Source organism: Notamacropus eugenii, chromosome 1, assembly GCF_028372415.1.
Source record: "Notamacropus eugenii isolate mMacEug1 chromosome 1, mMacEug1.pri_v2, whole genome shotgun sequence".
NCBI lineage: Eukaryota > Metazoa > Chordata > Mammalia > Diprotodontia > Macropodidae > Notamacropus > Notamacropus eugenii.
The window spans coordinates 400,594,199-400,613,411 of NC_092872.1; the positions used below are offsets into that span (position 1 = coordinate 400,594,199).

Sequence of the window (19,213 nt, forward strand, 5' to 3'; positions counted from 1 at the left end):
CACACAACTGAGTCAAAGAATACAAGCACCTACTGTGTTTATTGTATATTGATTTTTTTTTTAAAAAAGCATTTATTTAACTCAATGGAGTAAAATGCATCCTTAAAGGCTGTCCTTCAAAAATGAGTCTTCTTTGTACATGTGAAGCTAGTGTAATATATCTTGATCAAAGAAACTAGAAGTTCTCTAGTTCAATGGCTCTTACATTTTACATGTCAAGTGATGTTTAAAATAGGAAGACATATGCTCAGCAAGAGTTCTGCTACAGCCCAGGGTATCCAGGACAGATTCTAAATGGGAGAAAGATCCCATAGAGATTGTGGTCATCTACACATTTCTGTTTTCATGCAATATTGTGTGGATTGCCTCACAAGGCCCAAAACATTATACAGCGTTCTCAGTGATAGCCGTGATTATTATCCAAGAGAACAGTCTAACAATCAGCCTCAAACAAATTGGAGAAAACAAACTGATAAAGAATGCCTGTTAGCCAAACCATGAAGTCCGGCTGGATAGCCAGTCAACTGAGTTAGTGTGTCAGTACAGTCATCTAGGAGAGGCACTGCAAATACCTAATGAAGTGAAACCAGAATTGAAAAGCAAAAAGGGAGCATTTGGGATTACATTTTGGGAAACTGCCTGGTGTTTTTAATGACCCAATCTGCTCCCCAACATGCATTTTTAAGACCAGTGTTCTCCTGAAGTGATGGTGTAGGGTTGCTGATCTTAGAACACCATAATTTCTGAAGAATTCTAATTGTGGGAGTCCATAAGGGTAATGGAGAGACACAGGAAGGCAAAAGTAGGCTGTAGCACACAAGAAGTAGTGGAAGGGACATCATTCAGAAAATGTATGACTTGTTATAAGAGGACTTCTTTGGGGGACGGGAAGAAAAGGGAGTTTAGTGGTAACATACATAGAGGGGGGGAAAACAGCATCAGAAAAAATATATCCTTTTAAATGCAAAGAAGGAAAAAAATGGAAGAAGGCACCCAAACTAACAGAGCAATTTTGTTACTACCTTGTTTAATTTAGCATCTATTTGAGTTGTAAAGGAGAAAAAAATACCTTATGTAAAAGAAACTCAGTTTCTTATACAATACTCTGTCTTGCTTTTTGTATATTGAAATGTTTCTGTTTGGTGATGAGTAAGCTCACATTGAAGATTTTTTTAAAAAAAGAAAGTGGTATAGTCCCATAGTTATAACAAGGACTCATAGATGCCTGGCCTGAGTGTTGTCCTAGTACCCATGGAATATTAAAAACAAACAAACAAAAAAACTAGAGAAAGACCTCCAGTGACTGGGTGGATCCACAGTGGGAGATCTATGGGGCAACATTAATAGGAATCACATGGGATGAGAAGGCATGGATAGATGGTGAGCTTCATTGATAGAGATGATGCCCATGCTGATGAGATTATAGATCTACTGAAATGAACAGAACTGAGATCAAACAGAAGTGATGTTTCTAAGGTCTCATGTCTGCCCAGCAGAGCAATCAATGCCTGCCCACTTACTCTCTGTCAGGTCACTGCCATAAACCTGTCATTTCTACAAAATTCCTCATCTCATTAGCCAAGTTTTTTAAAGGGCTGGAGTTACTCTAGAGTCATGGTATTCACAAGTCCTCAGCCATGCATATTATATGACTACACTAGGCTGAGAAAGAGAAATAAACTGCCCACCAACATATTTTATCCTTGTTTCCTGAAGGTAGAAGAGTATATGAATGCTGATTTGCAAAGTTTTATTTGAACAAACTCCACATCTGGAACAGAGAACAATTAATCAAATTAATTATTCTATTTACACCTCTATTCCCAAGGCTATTTAGAGTAAGAGACTGTGTTTTGATTATGACCCTTCAAAAGTAATAATGTGTTCAAATTTCATTTTTAGTGATTCACATGAGTGACCCAGACTCATGTTCGTGTACTCCTAAATCAAAACAGAAAATTTCACTTAAATAATCTGCCTTGAGAACAAAATCTAAAAAGAAGCACAAATCATCAGTTGTCTAATCATTCATCCCTTTTGTGAATATTAGCTACCATTCAATCTTTAGCTGTTATCCTGTAAAGAAAGAAAGAAATTACATTCTTTCCAATTAGGACATTGAAACCATGTGCTGTGATTTAAGTGGCAAGGGCTTCTATGAAAACTTTTAATAGGGTAATTAAAGGGTGGGAAACAATTTTTAGGGGAAAATTGTGAGATTACTTTTATCTGGTGTGAAGGTCTTAGATCATTTATAATAGTACTCAGGAAAATGTGGACAACATTATTCCTCATGCAAGGTCCCATGGTGTCATATGGAAGGATCCCAGAAGAAGGATGAATACAATTCTATACTATTCACAGAATGTATGGCACCATAAGCTAGTCAGCATCAGACATTCCAGCTGACTGAATCATCTCTTCAAAACCTTAATTTGACCAAAGAAGCAAATTATTCTGGTAAGATAAGTCACTATTAAGGCCATCTTTCTAGACTTCAGTTGGACCACGTTAGATATTCTGTCTACCATGATTTTGAAGGAAGTAGTAAAAAGCAATGCTTATCAACATGAGTAATAATTCATCTTTGGAGAAGAGAAGGAAAGGGAGAGGACGAGCTGAGTAACCCAGCTATATAGCGCTGGGGTCCTCATTCAGGCAGCTCAGTCTATTCACAGGTTGTGTTTGTCCTTCGTTTCCAAAGGGGACCATGACATCATGACTTGTAGTTGGCTTTAATTTGAGTGAGGGAGGGCTATGCAAGTTCACCAGTCTCACTTTCTCCTCCAGAGCCATCTGGATCCAGTAACCAGACATTCATCAAGATGACTGAAGATGGCCCAGGATGCAACGGGAGACTCTGGCCCTTCTACACTAAGGTATTTCAGGTACTCACTTAAGAGTAACACCCATTCAGTAAATAGGCCTCTTTGAGACATGAGTCAAAGGATGGCCCCTTTAATTAGAAAAAAAGAAAAAAAAATCAAGCTGGAGGGGAAGACCTTCAGGGTTGCTGTTCCAAAGAGTAACAATTACCATTGACATTGACTCTAAGTCAGGATGGCCAGAAGCCTCTGCCCAGTTAACTTGGGGTTTACTGGCTAGATTTTTTTTTCTTTCTTTCTTCCCTCCCTCCCTTCCTTTCTTCCTTTCACAAAACCTTAAACCAATTCACTTTGAAGCTCATAGACAGGACCACAATAGGTCCCTGCCCAAGCTCCACTCAATGGCTGGCTATCTTTTGGGCCCTCTTGGCTTAGAGGGAATGTCAATGGTAACTGTTTCTCTTTGGAACAGCAACCCTGAGAGTCTTCCCCTTTCAGTTTGAGTTTTTTTCTTTTTTTCTAATTAAAAGGGCCATCCCTTGGCTTACTTCTTAAAGAGGTTTATTAACTGAATAGGCATTACTCATGCTGTGAGAACCTGAAAAGGCCTTAGCCTAAAAAGGCCAAGGTCTCCCACTGCATCCCGGGCCATCTCCAGTCATCCTGATCGATATCTGGCCACTGGACCCAGATAGCTCTGGAGGACAAAGTGAGGCTGGTGACTTTGCACAGCCCTCCCTCACTCAAATCAAAGTCATGTCATCATTTCCCTGATGTCATGGTTCTTTCTGGAAACAAAGGACAAATACAACAACTTTTCTAGGTATTCACCACCCAGAAAACCAAAAGACAATATCCATGAATAGTAAACAGACATGTTAGCTGTCAAAAACTGAAGCTGCACACTTGGCCGCTGGGACAGCTCAACCAAAGTTACCAGGTGAGCAGTTAAAATTATTTAAAAAGTAAGTATATGGAATATTCTTGGGGCTCCATTTCTGTCACTAAGAAAGGCAAAGCCGCTGACCTATTTTTAAACCTAGCAAAGCTATTCTCTTGTGGAAAGATGTGAGCTTGCAGACACCAGTGACTGTGGCTGATATTAGCAGATGAATGTACATCAACTACCTCTACTCCTCATCCTTCCTTTCATACAAAAATGGGGTGGAGGGGATCCTGAAAGAAAATGCTGACCACCTCTTAGCAGCGAGGTAATGAATTGAGGGCATGAGACATACAAAAAATGAGATATACATGGTCAATTCAGGACTTTGTTTTATTGGACTATGCATATTTGTTATAGGAGTTTGGTTTAACTTTTTTTTGGTCCAATTCTTGGAGGGGAAGGGAGAAAGTATAAATTTTTTTCTAATTGAAGAAAATTAGATTTTAAAAAGGAAGGCAGGGGGTAGAAAAGGAGAAGGAGAGAGAAAGAGAAGGAAGAAAAGAGGTAAGGAAAAAAGAAAGGGAGAGGGAGGAAAGAAGCAAGAAAGAAAGGAAGGAAGGGAGGAAAGAAAGAAGGAAGGAGGAAAGGAGGGATGGAGGAAGGAAAAGAAAAAGGTAGGAAGGAAGGGAGGAAGGAAGAAAAGAAGGAAAGAAAAGAAAGAAAGAATGCTAAAGTACAGAAATGGAGCTTTTGCTGCCAAAATTAGGAAGGAGAGTGAGTATCTGACAGTGATTCTAGTTTCCATGGAAGGAAGTCCTATAAGCTTTTCTCCCACCCAAAAGAAGATGATCTAATATGAGGCAAAAATTCAGTGGTTTAAATATCAAATCAGACTGAAAGCTCCAAAAGAAGCAGAGTTGTAGCTTCAGAGCCAGAAGGGACATTAGAAGTCAACTAATTCAGTGTCTTCATTCTACAGTGAAGAAAATCGAGGCCCAGCAAGCTGAAATGACTTGTCTAAGGTTACACAGGCAGCAAGTAGTGACTGTCAAAGCTAGAACTTGAACTTGCATCCTCTTAGACCAAATTCAAGGTTCTTTTCAATCCTGTGGGTCTCCCTTATTCACACACAAGGAGCCATTTTTAGGGAGGAGGTTTTTTGTGCTCTCTCTTTTAAGAAAGAAATAAAAATAATTAAAGTTGACCACAGCAGCAGCATCTCCTTAAAATACATCCAGGAGCTCTAAATACAAGAGTAAACATTTCTATTAAAACTCAGTATTTCATATCTGTTAAGATATCGAGAAGACCAAGCCAAAATCTCCTTTTCAGAAAAGGATGATCAGGTACTTACAAGCGTTCCAGTTGCTTCAGATCTTGGAAGGCCCCTCGCTCTATCACACTGACCTGGTTTTCTTCAAGATGCCTAGAACCACAGAAACAACAGTCAGGGTAATGTTAGTCTCTGCCTATTTGCTTGCTCCACATTCACATTTGTGGAAGGGTCAGTGGCCATGCCCAGGGGTCCCAGGTATATTCTCCCCTACTCAATCTTGAATAAATTTTGATTTAGGTTTTTTTTTGGGGGGGGGGAAGGGAAGTTAATCTCTTCCCTCCCAGCTCAGCACCACGGTAACCGGGGGTTTAACCGCCCGCACACTCTACCTGACAGATTGGTTTCCATGCATCTATTTTAAGAATGTTCCCAGCAAATGTCCCCCCAAGCACTGCAGGGTGTTGCAAAGAAAAGAAAGAGGGAAAGCTGCTCCTTTCAAAAGCCACAAAAAATAATCAGCATCTCTCTACCTGGTGCTCCTTTACTGCAAGGAGTTTAAAATACTTCACATAAACTATGCTCACCCTAGCCTCCTGGGGACACCCTTATTGGAGGAAAGTGTTTGCTGGATTCTGACCATAGCTAAGAGTACCATCCAGATTTCAGACCCTCCTCTATTTCCTAGTGTCCAGTGCCTCACGGATGCAATTCCACTGTGAGATGGTGAGAGAGTAAGCAAGTCCTTTATTTTTAAATGGACAATCTGACCCTTGAAGAGAGAAGCTAGGTCTCTTCAACTCCAATCATGCATTCTGTCTGGAGGACCCTCAAAGCACCAAAACAGACAAACCAATTCTCCCACCAAAATCTATATTAAACTCTGTACTTATATGAGTTTGACTCCTTTAGGTTCATTTTAATCTTCCTGAGGGATTAAACCCTTCTATTACAACTTCAATGTCCAAGAAAACATTTGTTTTACTAACTTAAAAAAAAAGGAACATGGCAGCTTAAAATGGATTAAATGACCACGGGGGAAGGGAATTATGAATGAGGCTACATTCTTCTTCATGTGACTGTTCCAGGGCCAGGTCAAGATGCTTGGCTCTGGTTGAGTCTGAATAGGATTTAGCAGAGAGCCTTCAGCTTCTAGTGAGCTGCAACCAAAGGAACCTTTTTTTTTCTTCCAGAAAAGGGAAGACACTGAGACATGGTATGGGCTTCTCTGGTTAGGGCAATGAAGAGGTCTGCTGAAGAAAATAGGAGTAAAACCAGGAAAGCTAAGCCATCATTCTTTCAAGACACAGAAGACAAAGGAACATGGTCACAACATAAACAGCATTTAATATGAAAGGAAAGGAGGAATAAATGCTAAAAAGTCACAGATAGAGCTGAATCACAGAATTTTACAGCTACAACAGACTAGTTAATCAAAACCCCTCACGTGAAAGAAGAGGCATCTGAGGCCCAGAGAGGGGAAATCATTTGTCTAAGGTCGCACGGTGAATTAGCAGTAAAACCAGGTGTCCTGACCCCAGGGTCTCCTCTCTTTACACCATTCTACCATGCAAGGAATAACAATGATAAAAACTCAGATCTATATAGCACTTCATCCAGAGCTTTGACTCACAACAACACAGTGACATAGGCAGTACAAGGATTCTGACCCCCATTTAAGAAATGAGCAAAAGGAGCTCTCTGACAGATTACATGAGTTGTCCACCAATCACACTGTTAACACATGCAGGAGTTGGGACTTAGATAAAGATTAAAATTGAAAATTCAGAAGCCTTTTGGAATGTTAATGGATTCAAATGAACTCATCCTGCTGTGGAAAGTACAATTTTATTGTACTTGTAAGTTTGTTCATTTGTGATTTTCCCCTTAAATCAATAAAACAAGCCACAAGATTCAGTGGTGGTATTTTCTAACTTTTGCACAAGGGCCAGATTGACAACAGCTGAGCTGTCACATTCAGGCTAATTTTCTGGAGGGGCCTCTCACAAACCTCCCATGGAACATACCTCCTGGCCCGACCATTTCTGTACCAGCCACTAGAATATCCTTAACTCTCTTTCACAAGAATGAGAAAACTGCAACATTATGCAATGGGACAAGAAATGAACCAGTTGTGTGACTTTGGGCAAGTCACCAAACTGATTTCTGAGTATCAATTCCCTTACCGGTAAAGTGCTAGAGATGAAGTAGATGATGTCTCAATTCGCTTCTACCTCTAAAATTCTGTTATCCATAGTTCAAGGGCTCTTCTAGCTCTACCATTCTGCATTCTAAGGTTCCATCCTACTCTGCCATTCTACATTCTATATTCTAAGGTCTCCTTTTGCTCTAACACATTCTGATCTCATAACATCACCTCCAGAAGTCTTTGCAAAAATGTTCATACTATGAAAAGCTGGACTTGCCAGGTCCTCCTAGGAAGGTCACCATTCTGAATTCCATCCTAGTAGTAAATACATTGGGAGGTACCAGGCAGGAAAGTATACAAGGACCCAGAAGGCACCGGACACCAGGACAATTAGCTTTGTCATGCCCTGGGTCTGCTCTGAATTAGGCAAACACAGACTTTGCTCATTTTCTGCTTTTTTAGCATTGTTGTTTTTTAGTTTTAACACTGAATTAGACTCGGAAATTACCCACATGTGATGATGGCCAGGGAGGGTTTTAACTCTTTTATTGACCCCATTTGGGATAAAGCTGGTTCCCACATTTTAAACATAGCAGAATCCTTGCGACATATTATTCAGAAAGGGAGGCTAATTGATACCACCAGAAGAGGCTTTCTCCCGCTCCTTTCCCCTCATCCAACCTTTCAAGAAAATGAGCCCTTATTGGGTAATCCATAAGTCTTCTCCATGAATGGATTTCATTTTGATGAAAATTATAATGGGGATGAGGTTGAAGTTCCCCAAACCATTCCATCTGATCCTGCCCCTTCACCTGCACAACATTAACAGCCCTAGGTGGCAAATGGGGTGGTAAGTTAAAATTATTCAAGAGTATTGATTTTTTTTTTTGGCTTCACTACAAACTAAATAGGAAGCAGAGATGGGGAATGTGCTGGGGTGTGATGAAAGCTTTTCAAAGAGAGTAGTTGTCTAGGTTACTCAAGCTAGAAAGAATAAATTGAGGAAAAATATGGCCAAAATGTCTGGGTATTTTACTAGTGTATGTTAGGAAGTATTTCAGTCACCTTATGTAGCAGTCTTTCCGTGTAAAAGGGGGGCACTCGAATTGGATTGTCTTAGAGTAGATAAGACAGATAATAAAACACAGCATATTCACACAGTCTATGAACAGGCAGGACATTTTTGGCACGGCGTATCAAACAGGAAGAATGTCCCAATTAATTCAGGAGATAAACTGCTGTAAAAGGAATGCTGTAGACCATCCAGAGGATATTAATACAATCTTTTGTGATTATTTTAAACTTTATATTTGCTGAAAGAAGATATGGGAATTGGAATTTTTATTAGGTTTTCAAATGTAACAAATGCTTTGTTCAGACACACACACAGAAAACACACACACACACACACACACACACACACACAAGAGCAGCCATGCTAGAAAATGAAACGTTAGGTGAAATGTCTTTGTTGCAAAAAATATCTCACAGATGTAGAAATCAGAAGCCCTTCCATTTCCTTCACCCCAGTTTTTATATTAAAATTGTCTATCCTGTTGAAAGACAATTCAGTTCTTTAACTGATCAAACACCTGGGATCCAATAATTATTTCCCTTATTTCTTTTCACTAATTCATTTAAAATAATGCCCTCAGCATTCACTCTAACCCCAAATTTTAGCCCATATTTCTATCCTGATCAATCGGTGATGCAAACCATTTGACAGTTTATTTATAATAGAAAAAAAGGAGTTTAGATATAATAAAGTTCTTTCAAAATCTCACCTTCTCTGGTTCTAGGACTATGTGAAATGACCTTAAAAAGCCATCTTTGCTAGCTTGAGGTTTGTAGTATCCAAAAGTGTTAGAGCTGCCCTCCCTCCCTGTAATGGAACAGGCTACTTTGGGGGAGGAGACACACCGAAAATCCTGGAGGTCCTTAAACCCCACAGAGGTCTATAAGACCATGTCAAGATGATATGACAAGATTCATGGTTGCAGAAGAGTCTCAGTGATCTCTGAATTTCCTTACACCTCTGTAATTCCATCATTTCTATCATTCTGGAAGGAACCATGAGGATCCAGGCCAATTCTTTCATTTGATAAGGAAAAGGACACCCCATAAAATGTGACAATGATAAAACCAGTTACCACAGATAGTTACCTGGTTCCTGTGAATAGCTTGTCTGTACATATTTATTTGCACATTCTCTCCCCTATTAGATTGTGAGCTCCTTGTGTTTTCAAACAGAAACAGCTCCTAACTGGACATAGGGGAGAAAGGGTTGTTCTTAGAGTCAAGAAGACCTGAGTTCAAGTTACGTCTTTAATTGTGTGTTTGCAGGCAAAGCACTTAACCTTATTTCTCTAAATTAAGTGACTGAGTTGTCTTTTTATTTGTATCTGAATCTTCATGAGCCTATTTGGGGTTTTCTTGGCAAAGACACTGAAGTAATTTGCCATTTCCTTCTTCAGTTCATTATACAGATGAAGAAATTGAGGCAAACAGGATTAAATAACTTGCCCAGAGTCACACAGCTAATACCTGTCTGAGGCTGGATTTGAACACAGGGACATGAGCCTTCTAGCGCTTTATCTACTGTGCCACCTACCTGCCCTGCTCTAAGCTAAACTCAAAGACTAACTTGCAGCTGAGTGGCTGCACTGTACCAATAGAGGGAGTTTACATAATCTCCACATTGATGACACAGGAGGAAGGAAATAAGCAGTTATTAAGTGCTGACTGTATGCCAGGCATTGTACTAAGAGCTTTACAAATACTATCTCATTGATCCTCACAACAACTCTGGGAGGTAGGTGGGTGCTACTGTGATTCCCAACATACAGTTGAAGAAACCAAGACAGAGGTTTGGGGGAGGAGGCTGTCCAGGGTTACATAGCTAATACGTGTCTGAGGCCATATTTGAACTCAAGTCTTCCTGACCCAGACCCAGCACTGTATCCACTGCACTCCATACTTGCCTCTACAACAACCATGTTCATCCCTTCCATGGGAGAAAGGAAGGGGAGGAAACAAACATGTATTAAGCATCTGCTTTGTTTGTATCAGGCACTGGGCAATGCACTTTACTAATATTATCTCCTTTGATTATTTGTATGTCAGGATCTAAATGGCTGACCTTTTCTTCTATTACTCTGTGCTTAGCAATATTGAGAGGCCTATTTTTTTCATTTCTGAACCTTAGGAAGTAGCTTAGGAAGTCTACAAGAACCATTCCTGACACTCTCTGGAGCTTGGACTTTTCAGCCAATCAGTATCTGCTGAGCTTTAGAGAGGGAAAAAGCTTTAACTTCCCAGCAGCCAAACATGATATAACTGGTTTTGTTTAGTTTTTTCTCTACTTAGCAAGAGCTGTGGGTATTTACTGGGTGCTTTGTGGAGGCCACTCAGGGAAAAGCAAGGTAAGGGTGATCATAGCCGATTCTCTTTTTAATGCACAGACTGGGCAAGACATAGGAGGGAAGCTGAATGGCTAGCCAGCCTGAAGTTATTGGTAACAGCTGAGAGCAGGAGAATGGTGATCTGCTTGCTCATACAGCCTCCTCTTTTCTTTGTAACAAGGATACTCTTTCCCCTCTGATTTGACCAAACTCCGCACCACTGGCCCATAGGAGATGGTGCCATGTATGTAAGTCAGACCACTTAAACAAGGATAAGGAATGGGATTCTGCAACGCTGTTAGAACACTGTGCCTCTTTCAATCTGTACGGTATATATTCAGTCTGATGAGTTTGGGGCCTCAGTGATAAGAAAGTCATGTCCATTATCCCAGAAGACAGAAAACAGGGACCCATCAGATGGTCAGCCATGTTACTTACAAGACTCGGAGATTCTTGAGCCCTGCAAAGTCTGTCTTCGTGATTCTGGTGATATTATTTCTGTCCAGGTCACTACGATTAAAAAAAGAATACGGTAAGATTTTTTTTAAGTCACACTAATAGATTACATTACTACAGCATTTTAGAATATACCAAGCAGTTTCTCCCAAACATATTGTGAGGTATGTTGGTCCAAGATTTTTATTTTTTATTTGTATTTTGGACTGGACCTGTCATATCACTGGCATAGTTAAAAGAACTCCCCTCTACCAAAGCAGATTTTTCTCTGCTATTTATAGTTTTAGAGTTTCCTTTGACACTGAAAGATTAAGCGACTTATTTAGAGTCCTACGATTTTTGTCCAAAGCTGACTTTGAACCCAGGGCTTCCTAACTCTGAAGTTGGTTCTCCACTAAGCCAGGTCATCTCTTGGCTCAGGTATTACTATCTCCATTTTACAGAAAAGGAAACTTTAGCTGTACAGGATTAAATGATCTAGAGTTTTCCTTTCCGTATCACAATTTTCCCCATTGCAGTTTCAACATTTTGTGGGTCAGCATAAGAAATTAAATGGAAAATTTGGGAGAGTTTTGCAGAAGCTGCAGATAACACACAAAGGCCAGCAGATGACATGGAAAAAGTTTAGGAACTCAGAAATGCATAACATATATGTAATAGTATTGTATAATATAGCCTATGACCAAACACTTAACCCAAATGTTACAATAACTTACTGTAAAACACCCCATAAAAGAAGAAGAAAAAAAATTCAGATTTCTCTGGTACAAAGGGAGGGCCAAAAACTTTTACTTGGATTTTCCATATTGCAGGAGCTCAGTGCCCCTCACGCCCTCGATGCAGCAGGAATTAAATCCTATCTTCTGACTCTTTCTAATCCACTTTCCATGACACCATACTATTTCCCCCTACAAAAGATTTTCAACCTAGCCTTATGGTCCATCCAGCATAAGATCTCTGGTTCTGAAAGCACTCCAAAAAAATACTACGTGCCAGTCAGCCTACGAATATTTACTAAGTATTTACAATGTGACAGGCACTGTGCTACGGCCTCAGAATACAGAGAAATGCAAAAACAAAGCCTATCCTCAAGAAACTCACATTCTAATGGAAAGGAAAACATGAAAACTACATGCATACAAGATACATACAAAACAAATGGAAGTCAATCCCAAAGGGAAGTTACTTTGTGAGGATGCAAGGGAGCCAGAAAGACTTTCTGCTGAAGGTAGAATTTGGGGTGAGTTTTAAAAGAATTCAAGCAAGCCAGGAGGCAGAGGTGAAGAGGGAGAGCATTTCAGGACTGGGAGGCAATCCATGAGAAGAAGATGGATTTGGGAGATTACATTATAGGTAAGGACTGGCCAGTGGGCCCATTTGCTAGATTATAGACAGCTAAAAGACAGTTGATAGAGTGCTGGCCCTGGAGTCAGGAGGACCTGAGTTTAAATCTGATACTTGCTATCTATGTGACCCTGGGCAAGTCACATAACCCCGTTTGCCTCAGTTTTTTCATCTCCAAAATGAGCTAGAGAAGGAAATGGCAATCCACTCCAGTATCTTTGCCAAGAAAACCCCAAATGGGGTCATGGAAAATCAGACGTGGCTGACTAAAGTTCTTTCTGTGGATGTGGACAGCATTTCATCATGAATCTTTTGGAGTTGTCTTAGATCCTTGCATTGCAACAACAACAAAATACCTGAAGGGGAAGAAAGTATAAGAAGCCTGGGAAGACAGGAAGGGACCAGAATGGGAAGACTTTAAATGCCAAACTGAGCATTTTTATATTCAATGTGGGAAAATAATATGGAGTCCCTGGAGTTTATTGAATAAGGGGGTGACATGATCAGATCTGAGCTTTATGAAGATCATTTTGACAGCAGAGCAGAGGACGGATTGGAGCAAAGAGAGATCTGAGGCAGGAAGGTCTACCAGAAAATTGCAGAAGGGTGACTGACATCACCTTATGTCACCAGTATGTCTAAAAACAAGGCGATGAATAGGGGAGATATTGTAAAGGTAGAAACAAGATTTGACAACACATTGAATACGTGGGGTGATATAATGGTAATTTAAATGGTAAGATCTTTCCTATTCCCATTCTTATCCCTGCTTAAATCACATGGAAGCCTATGTCACATGTAGTGGGAGGAGCTTGATGAATGGGTAGAACAGGAAGGATGGAGCAGAGCTGAGAGGAAGTTGGTGAGAGTGATGGGGGCAGAGGAGAGAGGGAAGCAGGCAGGGCAGGCACAGGTAGGCTTATGAGTGATTGTTTGCTTGTGGGGAAGCCCCAGGGGATGGAGGTGGGGAGGCTCAGAAATGCCTTTGACCCTAGCAGTGCTAATGTGTATTGACTTCTTGGTTACTATGATGGATTTGGCTTTCTGGTTTTGGGATTTGGCTTTCTGGTGTCTGAATAAATGTTTTTCTTCTGCCTTCTATATGGGGAGTCTGTTATATTTTGTGATTTATAACTACACCAGCATATTCATAGTTGCCCATAGTTCTGTGAATATTGCCTTGGTGATACAGGTGAGTGTGAGTGAGGAGTCAAAAATGAAATCATGGTTAGAAACCTGAGAGGCTGGAAGGACATGGGTGTCCTCAGCCTATTTATCAAAGAAACAACTCTCTCAAAGACTAGAGATAACTGACCTCAGCCATCTCTACACATCCTTGGTAGCCTATTATGATGTGAAACCTTGTTTAAAGAATGATCTAAGTAACTGTTGATGGTTTTGATTTCTTCTTCTGAAAATTTCCTGTTGATAAAGTCAAAGTGGGTACACAATTTAGATATAAAGACTGATGCTATTAAGCAAACTAAGAGAACAAGGAATAGTTTACCTGTCAGATCTATGGAGAAGGGAAGAATTTATGACCAAACAAGAGACAGAGAACATTACAAAATACAAAATGGATGATTTTGATTACATTAAACTGAAGAGTTTTTATACAAACAAACCCAGTGCAACCAAGATTAGAAGGGAAGCAGAAAGCTGGGAAAGAATTTTTATAGCCAGTGTCTCTGATAAAGGCCTCATTTTGAAAATAGAGAACAGAGTCAAACTTATAAGAATGAAAGTCATTCCCCATTGATAAATGGTCAAAGTATATGAACAGACAGTTTTCAGAGGAATAAATTAAAGCTATCTATAGTCAAGTAAAAAAAATGCTCTAAATCACTATTGATTAGAGAAATGCAAATCAAAACAACTCTGAGGAACCACATCACACCTAGCAGATTGGTTAACATGACAAAACAGGAAAATGATAAATGTTGGAGAAAATGTGGGAAGACTGGAACACTAATTCATTGTTGGTGGAGTGGTGAACTGATCCAAACATTCTAGAGAGCAATTTGGAACTATGCCCAAAGGGCTATAAAAACTGTGCATACCCTTTGACCCAGAAATACCACTTCAAAGTCTATATCCCAAAGAGATCATAAAAATGAGAAAAGGATGCACATGTACAAAATATATTTATAGCAGCTCTTTTTGTGGTAGCAAAGAACTAGAAATTGAGAGAAAGTCCATCAACTGGGGAATAGCTGAACAAGGTATGGTATATGAATGTAATGGAATGCTATTATGCCATAAAAATTAATGAGCAGCTAGACATCAGAAAAACCTGGAAAGACTTATATGAACTGATGCTGAATGAAATAAGGAGAACCCGGAGAACACTGTACACAGTAACAACCACATTGTGCAGCAACTGACTTTGACAGACTTAGCTCTTCTTGGCAATGCAAGGATCTAAGACAACTCTAAAAGATTCACGATGGAAAATGCTGTCCACATTCTGAGAAAGAACATTAGAGTCTAAATGCAGATGGAAGCAGACTATTTGCTTTTCTTTTGTTACTTCTGCTTTGTTTCTTCTTCTTCGTGGTTCTTCCCATTAGTTCTAATTCTTTACATCATGACTAATATGAAAATATGTTTAATATGAATGTTTAAGTAGAGCCTACATCAGATTGCACACCGTCTTGGAGAGGAAAGAGAGGGGGAGAAAATTTAAAACTCAAAATCTTAATGGAAGTGAATTTTGAAAACTAAAAATAAATTAATTAAAAAAAAAGAAAACTGCCTGTTTATATTCTTTGACTGGGGAATTTTCTAAATTTGGCTCAGTTTCCTATATAGTTGAGAAATGGGGCCTTTATCAGAGAAACTTGCTACAAAAAATAATTTCCCTCAGTTTCCTACTCTCCTCATTTTTTTTTTATTTGTGCAAAATCTTTTAAAATCTAATTTAATCCAAATTATCCATTTGCCTCCCATGATACTCTCTGTTGCTTGCCTTCTCAATGAACTGGGGAGGGGACAGAGGAAAGGAGAGAATTTGGAACTCAAGATATTGATGTTTTTTTAAAAATCATCTACTCCTCTGCTGAGAAGACTCAGATCTATCTTCTAAAGCAAACTCCATTAGTTTCAGTTATTCAGCCTTAATTCCTGCCTAGACTTCCCTTTCTTCAAATAAAAAACAAAATAAACTTCCACAAAAAAAAAACCTCACATATACACAAAATTGTTTCTTATGTGATTCTGGTTCAAGTCCTAATGCAGTCAGTAACAGGCTGTGCAACTTGGCATAGAATAATTCATTTCTCTGGGCTTTAGTTTCTTAATCTTCAAAAGGAGGCGCTGGAATGTGATGGTTTTCAAGGCCTCTTCCAAGTGTCAGTCATTCTTTCTATACTCATATGACTGATACAGAACCAAGGGGACTAGGAGAAAACGCTTCTGAAAGGACAGTCCTAGAACAATCCTCTGGGAAAAGCAATGATTACCGGATTTGGAATCAGAGAATCTAGGTTCAAATCTTACTATATTTGTAACCTTAGAAAAGTCACTTAAACTCTCTAAGACTTTAGTCAATCTGCTCTGCTTAGCTTCAGTTCACAGAACAGCAGGCACCGCATGCCAGATACCCCTTGGTGACCCTTCTCCCTTTCAGTTTCCTTTTATGTGTAGTCTCCCCATACTGGTGGTTAGCTTCTTGAGGGCAGAGCCTTTCTGTTTTTCTTATCTGTACCCCCCAGGGCTTAGCTCAAAGCAGGTGCTTAATAAATGTTTATTGAATAGATTTGAAGGGTGTGTGGCCTCTAAAGTTTCTCCAAGTTCTAGATCCATGATTCTAAAATCCTGTTAACTGAAGGGAGAGTCCTAGATTTACCTCCAAAGCACACAGCTGAATGTCCCCTTCCCAGTACATAAGAAGCTGATCTAAGCAAGACAGAAAGGGATTCCCAATAGCTGTGGGGGAGGGCAACAGCCAAGTCCCAAAAGAAGATAGTTAGTCCTATGCAGTTCCCCTTCCTAGTCCCTGAGTTGCTTTGCTGTCATCCCACTCTAGCTGAGAGGCTGCCAGGAAAGGGAGGTGTATATTTTTATGGCTGATAAATATAGTGACAGACACAGAGAGCTTTCCCTCTTCCTCTCCCTCACAGCATTTCTATGACACCAATCACCATGGCACCTAGGCATTCAAGAAAGATACAGGATTAGACTCTGCATGCCAGGATGGAAAGTGAAAGGTTTTTCTTTCTGTTAAGTTAGCTCATTCTCCCCCACTGAATACCTGGTAGGGAAGGTAGTTCTGTGACCCCTGCCTAACAGATTTCTAGAACAAAGAATCTTAGGGTCCAAAGAGCTCTTAGGAAACATCTAGTTTAACCCCTTCATTTTAGCTGGTAGGATGAAAAGAGCGCCCAACTTGGGGTCAGAGGAAGTTCCGAACCCCCCTCTAAGTGCATTAGATTATAAATGTAAAGAAATCACTTAATGTTACTGAGCCTCAGCTAGCTCATCTGTTAAAAGGGGATAAAATTATAGTAACTATATCACAGGGTTATTTTGAAAATTAAATAAGGGGGAAACTAGATGGCACAGTAGATAAAGTACTGGCCCTGGGGTGAGGAAGACCTGAGTTCCAATCTGACTTCAAACACTTACTAACTGTGGGACCCTAGACAAGTCACTTAATTAACTTCAATTGCCGCCAACATCAAAATAAAATAAAATGAGATGACAGATGTAAAGCATTACTTTAAAATCAATGTTAGTTTTTATTGTTACAAGAAGTCCAAAGAACCAAAGGGACCTATGTAAAATCCCAATCAGTATAGTAGATCCTCAGGGAGATTTCAGGTCTCCTCCTTCCCAGCCATTCACTGAGGCAGCTTTGGATCCATTTCACTAGGAAGAGTCTCAATAATGGTACAGTGATCATTTCCATGAATTTATATAGACAACAGTCTGAAAGATTCCAGAGAAATGCAATGTGCCAGGAAAAATGTCAGGAAAAAAGCACTAAATGACTTAGAGTCAGAATATCAAGGTTCCCACTCTGTCTCTGCTACGCAGTACCAACTGACCTTGAACCATTCACTTCTCCTCATTGATACTTAAGTTCTTCATCTATAAAAAGGGAGTTAGCGATGCTATCTCCAAGACCCCTTTTAGTTTAAATTCTTCGATAAAATGTCAGCATCTCTTTTTTCTTGACTTTATTTTTATGATGCATTCTGTCTACCTAGGAAAAGAAAATCTCATTGTCTCTGTGTGTGGGCATCTAATGAGCACCCAGTAATGGAAAGGTTTTCTCCATTTTAACATGCTTTTTTGGAGTCTCTGCCCATGGCTGGGAGAACAAGCTTCAACCCCGGAGTTTCAATATTTGCTTCCTTTAAAAAACAAAACAAACAAACAAAAATTTTTTTTTCTATGATCAATGTAATAGCCACCAGCAAATACAAGCCTTTCAGTACAGAAAGGAGAAAGGAGATTGTATTAAAAAACTGTGAACACCTTATTGTCCCTTTTTATTATAAGGCAGGGCTTCAACTGTGGAGAAGACAGGGAGCTGCAATAGAAGTGCCCCCAAATAAGCATCAATAAATACTTTTTGACATATACAGCAAATAGAAAGAAGTGTAGAGGGGGCCACAGATAGAACAATTTTGTCTTTACTCATTTTCAAGAGCAAGCCAGGCCAGTCTTCATCATGTCCTCTGACCTGAGGTTCACTACTTTGCCTACCCCTATGTTTCCCCAGCCCTCCTTGCCCATCCAGATCCTATACATACTTCAAGACCTAAGCTAGTCTGACCTTTGTTTAATCACTGAGAAAACTGAGGCACAAGGGAGTGAAGAAATATGGCTAAATTCACATAAGCAACAGGTAGCAGAACCAGAATACTAGTCTAGGTCCTTTGACTCTGAAGTCATTTTTTTTTCCATTATATCATGTTACCTCAATCTGGTTCTAGACTCAGTTATAGTACTTCCAATCATGTATTTGTCCTCCATTTCTGATGGCTCGTTGCAGCATGGAGTTAACCTAGGGTCTTCCTTGAAGCCTTCCTTGCTCTCTCCATCCTACATTGACCTCTCCCCTTTCTAAACTTGGTAGCACTTATCATTTTCACCACTTATTTTCATAGGATCACAGATCAAGAGATCTGAAAGGGACCCAGGAGGACATAAACACTTATTCTTTTCACATCACAAGAGTTAGGAGTGTGGTGCCTCTGCAATCTGCAAAATCCATGTGAAATTTTTTGGCCCTCCCTTCTTATCAGAGAAGTCTGAGTTTGAGTTTTCTTTTTCTTTTATGGGCTGTTTATAGTACCTTATTGTAAAATTTGGGTTGATATTATATATAATATTATACATATATTTTATGCATTTTTGAATTTCTAAACTTTTTCTCATCTACTGGCCTTTATGTGTCATCTGCAGCTTCTGCAAAATTACCCCAAAATTCCTATTTAATTTCTTATGCTAACCCACAATATATCAAAACCGCAATGGGGAAAGTAGTGACGTGGAAGGGATAACTGTACTCTAACCCCTCATTTTGCAGATGAGGCATCTAGGAAGGGTAAGTTAATTTGACCAAGGTCACACATGGAGTGTCAAATGTAATAATCCACACTCTTGTACCGTTACTGAACACATCTTGTCTCTCTTAACTGTATTGTCAGTCCCTGATTATACAGATGGGGTATGTCATACATTTTAGAGTGATACTAATCAGTATACTGTAAAGGTTCAATAAATGTACAGTGAATTGAACATCATGGAGGAACCAACACCACACCTTCTAGATAGCACATGAAGACCAAAGAATTCCCTTAGCAGACTCCACCTCTCTCCCATCATGGCCACTACTATTCCTCCCATAGGAGAGCAAAATACAATGCT

The 19,213-nt window shown here is 39.7% G+C and overlaps 1 protein-coding gene across 1 annotated transcript in view; it reads right to left on the reverse strand.

Moving 5' to 3' along the window:
- SLIT3 (slit guidance ligand 3) overlaps positions 1 to 19,213 on the reverse strand; it is a 796,526-nt gene that overhangs the window by 717,637 nt on the left and 59,676 nt on the right. The window contains exons 2-3 of the mRNA XM_072630930.1: positions 10,973 to 11,044; positions 5,066 to 5,137 (exon numbers count right to left, since the gene is read on the reverse strand). Coding sequence (XP_072487031.1) covers positions 5,066 to 5,137; positions 10,973 to 11,044 — 144 coding nt within the window. The remainder of the gene's footprint in view (positions 1 to 5,065; positions 5,138 to 10,972; positions 11,045 to 19,213) is intronic.